Here is a 6,000-nt window from a genome sequence, read left to right as displayed (position 1 = left end):
AATTCACACCTGTTTTTGACCTAACATGTAAACTAAAAGTGTAAGCATATTACAGTAATGCACCGGAAAAGGACAAGTGTGTGTTTTGTATGTGTGTGTTTGTGTATGTGTGTGAGGCCTTTTATCGAGTCCATTTCTCAAAATGAAAACATGGGATGCCCTTCATCCATGATGACAAAGCCACAGACTCAGACTCAGTAACTCAAAAAGGGGAGTACTATCCTCAATGAAAGGTCAGGGCAAATGGATCCTACAGTGTTGGAGTCAATGAAAAGTACCCTCACTTTATTGCCATTATACATCCACACTATCATCAGTACATTTCCTATATGGGGACTCCCCATTCCCTGTGATTTTTATATCGCCTGTTATAATCCTTTAAATGCATCACTGATAGATATAGCTTGCTTTTCACAGCCTCCTCGTGGTTTGTTGTTGTTGTTGTTGTTGTTGTTGTTGCGACGTGCGTCACTCATTGGTGCGCATCAAAGACGCAAAGGCGCAATTGTTGCCTTCCTCCTTTAGACACCGAGGCAGCGCAGACCGGTCGGCGTTTGAAATAAACATCGTCGTCTCTATTGCTGCCCTCTGTCGATCTTCATGACGAGGGCGCGTCGCCCCGCCCTCCTCCTACCTGTAAATCTCCCCACTCTCCTCTGGGAGCGGAATCTGACAGGCGCTCTCTCTCTCTCCTCCTCCTCTCTCTCTCTCTCTCTCTCTCACCTCTCTCTCCCTCTCTCTCAGCTGGCCGGCTGCGTTGCCAGGGCGTGGCAGGGGATCGAATGGAGACGGTGACATCCCAGCCGAGCGCTCGTCTTCCTTTCTTTATACGCAGAACTGACTCCCCCCGTAAAACGCTCGCCGCGAGGACGGATGTAGTCTCCGTCGCTGCGGACGACAGTGAACCCCAATGTAGAATTTGAATTACTCTTTCGTATGTGTGTGTGTGGTGTGCGTGTCACAGTCGATTGACAGCCGAAAGGTGATATTCGATCGATCAGAACCTTCTACAGCTGCTTAACGAACAGGGACCCCCCCCCCCCCCCCCCCCCCCCCCCCCCCCCCCCCCCCCCCCCCCCCCCCCCCCCCCCCCCCCCCCCCCCCCCCCCCCCCCCCCCCCCCCCCCCCCCCCCCCCCCCCCCCCCCCCCCCCCCCCCCCCCCCCCCCCCCCCCCCCCGGATGGAAGACGGCTAGAGAGGTCGTTTTACTGTCTCCTCGACGCAGCAGCCGCCGCCGTCTTCACCATGGCTGAAGGAAACCCCTCCGACTGAGACGCGGTGTAACATTCGGCAGTATTGCGGATTTAAATGCCTCTGTCCAAGGGCCACCGACCCGCTATTTTGGTCCGGTTCGCGTGTGCGGTGCCTCGCGCTGTCACGAATAAACGATTCACAGGGTGCTAAACTAGAGAAAGAGACTCCATCGGGTGGGTGAGCACAATTGACAGCGACGAGCGGTTTTTTTTTGGTGTTGTTTTCCAGCAATATGGCTGGTGAGTGGGGCTGGGGACGCTGGCACAGGCTCTCCAAGGCTCCTAGATGCTAGCGGAGGCAGGTGGCACCGTTCCCCATGGAAGCGACAGCTCTATGAGGACAAGCAATATCAATAATAATCGAAATCCGGACTCTTCAATCCTAATATCCAAGATGGTAGACGTTGTCATCCCGTTCTCGTCTGAGGTGCCCTGCGACAATAATGGACAGCGCATGTGGTGGGCTTTCCTTGCCTCCTCCATGGTGACGTTTTTTGGGGGTCTCTTCATCATCCTGCTGTGGAGGACACTCAAATATATGTGGACAGTTTGCTGCCACTGCAACGTCAAACCCAAGGTATGCACGCTACTTTGTCCACTATCAGTTTGTAGATGTCAAATATATTGATATACTCATACAAAACCACTCATGCACATAATGTGTTTTTAAAAAAAAAAAATGTTTTATGTGACACTGGCCTGACTTGTGAAATATGACATGCCAATTTGATGGCTTCCCCATAACCTGCACCCACCAAACATATTTCAAGTGCCAACTGCAGCGCCTTTTTTTATAATGAATGCATCCCTTGAATATGATTGTTATTATCCGTTGGCTGTGTTGACCAACTCCCACTCTTAAATGAAGGGGGTGGTGTTGCATGACAGATGTGGGTGGGATGAGAGAAGAGCTGCTCCTTCATTTTATTTAGCTCTTTCTTCAGCGTACATGAGAGTAGTCTATCCCCATGCCACATCGGCCCTCAACTTCTAGGGTGAAAAATAAATGTTTCTTGGCGCCACTCACTTGTTTTATGGAGCAACGTAACATTCCACCAGTGAGACCTAATTACATCCATTAGGACTTTTCATGCAGACCAAGCGACATCAAGGCTGTCGCTTTCATAGTATACAACAACTCTGCAAAATAAAGTCCTCGGAAACACAATTTCTGTCTTTTTTTTCTGTCTGTTTTTCACATGTTAAATGTGTTTTTGCTGCTCATTAAATCTCTTTGTGGAATGATTAAAGTAACCTGTCTGCAGGACTGATATAGAAATAGGATGAAGAAGGGTGACTACCCATTACTTTGCTTGGGGGGGGCCTGCTTTAATGATGAATCATGACTGATTCACATGTGTATTAAAGCCTGCTTCATGCATGACTCATACACTTGTGTACGGTGCAAGTGCCTGTAAAGAGGCTAATGTTGCTTGGAGAGTGCAAAACAGGGGCGTTTTTGTTTTTTGCTTGGAATAAGAATTTTTGTCACAAAGCAAATCAGGTAATGTCAAGTCCTTTGACAGCGAAGTCTGTCATCAGCATTAAACACAAAGGGGTTGAAAAGAAGATGCAATGACAATGATGGCAGGAAGAAGGAGGGAGCAACGGTGAACTTGCTCATCTTTTGATATGTTCAAATGGATTAGCCGTTCCCCTCTCGCTGCTCTTCTTCTGCCATGTCCTTTTGGTGGCCTTGGCCCCTTTCTGCCCTATTCTATTTAGTATTATGACAGGTAGAAGACAGGGCAGAGAGTCATCATCCTTAACTGACAATAATAGCAGAAAAGTGCCTTCATTTGCTCTGCTTAAAGCCATTAAACATCAATTTGATCATTTCAAATGCGATATCACAAAATACACAGATCGTCCAACCCGGCTTTTGGCTGCGTATTGGAAAAACATGTTGAAATATACATGACATCAGATTTAAAATACAGGCTTCTGGGGTTCTAATTTTCTTCTGATGACGAAAAATTGTCCCGGTTAAACAGGTCTTATTTACATTGAGTGATAAGATAACTGCCTGTTATGCTTTTTAGGTTATTACTTGTGTGCCTCATGTCATTTTGTTATGGTCATGAATCCCAGTATCTGAGATGGCACCAAACCATATGCCATCCCGCATACTCCTAACCATCATGCTAGGACAGTGATGGAAGTAAACCATGCAATTATAATGAGGTATCCATCTTGTGGCTGCTGGTGGGTATCTGGTTGCATCTCATCTCTCGTAAAAAGAGGAGAGAAACGGAATAAAAATAAAAGCATGTTTCAGTTTGCACTGCCTCCCTGGGCTGTTGTATTGCTGCGTGTGTAAGGCCGAGCCATCCCGTTAGGTGACTTTGGTAGGCTTGACACTTGGCTGCAGAGGGAAAAGGCTTGTTAGGAGTATTAAGAAGGGGGAACTGGATCTGTGTTCAGCTGACTAGTGCGCCTGGCGGAGCTGGCATGTGTCAGAAACAGGATGCATAGTTGGCGTTGAGGGGTGGTGGGCTTTTCTCTGGCAGTACCGGGAATCTGGAATTGGAGGCAAGGAAATGGAGGTGGAAACTCCGAGAGAGAAACAGGAGGAAGTGGAACCAGGGGGTGTGAGGGTGTCGGAAAGGGTTTGAGAGAGGGTGTTGCATTGCATAGCGTCCTCCTGTGCGCCGTCATTGACACACAGCTGTGTCCTAATTCTTTTAAATGTCCCTCTTCTCTGTTGGGATTATAAGGGAGAGGTCATGGGTCATATACATCACACTGGAGGAAGGAATGAGATGAGTGGATGCAGCAAAGAAAACATGTGCAGTGTAACTTGTTGAGACTTCTGGACTGTTGAAAGAAAATTGTCTGATGAAGACTTGTGCTTCACAAGTCCAAGGAACCTGGGTATAATAACCTTTTTACTTCCATCTTTCTAACACAAGGCAGGCCAATCGTATTACAGTCAACAACACAATGTTTCTTAGTTCTGGTGCTGTCTACTTGGTGGACGAAAAAACCCAATACCGAACCCACATTGATTTTTATTTCTTTTTTTAAACACTGTGTTGGTAATGGCACCGTTTATCAGCTGCGTGTTTCAGAGTGCTCAAGTGCCATTTTCAAAAACCACATATCAAACACATTTGTTATTGATTATTTCCCTACACACAGTCCCTTTGCAAACACCAGTTCTCAGGCTTTCTGGATGAGCTTCATTATGTCACTCTCTTTTCACAGTGCAGTCTCGAGCCTTCACACATTCTAAATAAGGGGTTTCCTACTAAGGGAAAGACTCACTCAAGACAATGCTAATGCATATGCATGACGGGACTGGAAGCACAACTACTCGGTGATACTCAAGTGGAGGAAACCACTTTCATGTCGCAAAGGCTTGTTGGCATATACATCTGCTCTATATTCCCTTATTTTTGGTCTTGTTGAATTCTTTGAGTTTTGTGCTGCGCTGCTTCGCTGCTGTGTGGTTATCTAACGGTCTAGTTATCTACTCTGCGTCATGCCACCTCCAGGAGTTCTTATATGATGCCTCTGTTATTTGGGATGCGTGGGGAGGAAGAGTGTTAAGGCTTTGCATTTGTGGCACCGATCGCTATTCAAACGTGAATGGCTTTCTGAAATCGTGGCTTTATTAGAAAATTAGAACGGTCTCACTCTAAATAACTATTTTTTTTCATGAGTGCCGAAAGGATCATAGTTGATCATACAAGTATGATCACAGACAGAATATCTCAAGTAGATTAATGTCAGCTAAGTCATTACCAATAACTTACAGTATGCGCTATTAGCCGATGTGTAAATGTTACGTGACTGACAAGTTAAAGTGATTTGCGTAAATTTGGATATAACGTGTTACTTTACACAAGAGAAGCGAACAATCCGCAGGTCTGCTGCTCCGTAAGATGAGGAGCTGTTAGTGGAAAACTGTCACCTGTCACAGAGCAGTAAGGAGGGAGATGGTTCACTCTTAAATGACCTGGATTAGTTAGCATACTGGTCTGAACCAACAATACAGAGGCACTGTACAAGCCAAGTGTTTCCATCCAAGCACCAAATGACACATTATATCACTCTGTCATCGTGAGATATAAATGAGGACTACAAACATACACCTCCAAACTGTTTGTCTGTTGTACTTTTGTTGTACAACAGCCTCCTCCTCACCCCTTCAGGTGCAGCATGGACTGTTTTATATGCACGTTAGAGCCAACGGCTGACAGGATTGTACAGTTGTTTCTCTCCTCAGCTCAACAAAAGGGTTGTTGGACCGACAGTACCCGCTCCGCCTGTACAATCTAATCTTGATACTACCTTTTCTGCAAGTCTTAATGCTATAAACCATACTTTTTTTTTAAACAAGTACTTACTTACTACTACTACTACTTTCCCCTTTTGCTCCAATAATTTGTACTTCGCTCAAGCGTTTTCTCATGTTTGTTTGCTGCTCCACCAGCCCACTGTCCCTATGGCAATCATGGAATCATTAAAGTTGCATCATATCTAATGAGAGTTTTATGTGCTGTGCCTTGGTTCTACTTACTGAGGGCCAGACTGTGCTCCTGTGATTCGACTAATAAAGATGTGGGGTGAGGAAACATCTGGTGCCTCGGCTCCATTTTCTCTAGCTCTTGTCAGTTTGCAGTTAGAAGTTTTCTTTAAATCTGCTTTTCAAAGTACAAGGACAAATCCATTTTATGATCGGCCATCTTTTAATCAATGGCATATAATGGCAGCTGTGGTGAATTCTAAATCATCACAAAGCA

The 6,000-nt window shown here is 45.8% G+C and overlaps 1 protein-coding gene across 4 annotated transcripts in view; it reads left to right on the top strand.

Moving 5' to 3' along the window:
• Positions 1-1,538: 1,538 nt before the first annotated feature.
• The window catches only part of kcnma1a (potassium large conductance calcium-activated channel, subfamily M, alpha member 1a), a 122,298-nt gene continuing 117,836 nt past the window's right edge, over positions 1,539-6,000 (top strand). For 3 of the 4 annotated variants that reach the window (XM_034551798.1, XM_034551799.1, XM_034551800.1), the window contains exon 1: positions 1,539-1,829. In XM_034551798.1, coding sequence (XP_034407689.1) covers positions 1,539-1,829 — 291 coding nt within the window. The remainder of the gene's footprint in view (positions 1,830-6,000) is intronic. The other variant, XM_034551801.1, reaches the window with a different exon arrangement.

This window comes from Cyclopterus lumpus, chromosome 15 (assembly GCF_009769545.1).
Source record: "Cyclopterus lumpus isolate fCycLum1 chromosome 15, fCycLum1.pri, whole genome shotgun sequence".
NCBI classification, from domain to species: Eukaryota; Metazoa; Chordata; class Actinopteri; order Perciformes; family Cyclopteridae; genus Cyclopterus; species Cyclopterus lumpus.
This window is presented reverse-complemented; position numbering and strand designations above follow the sequence as displayed.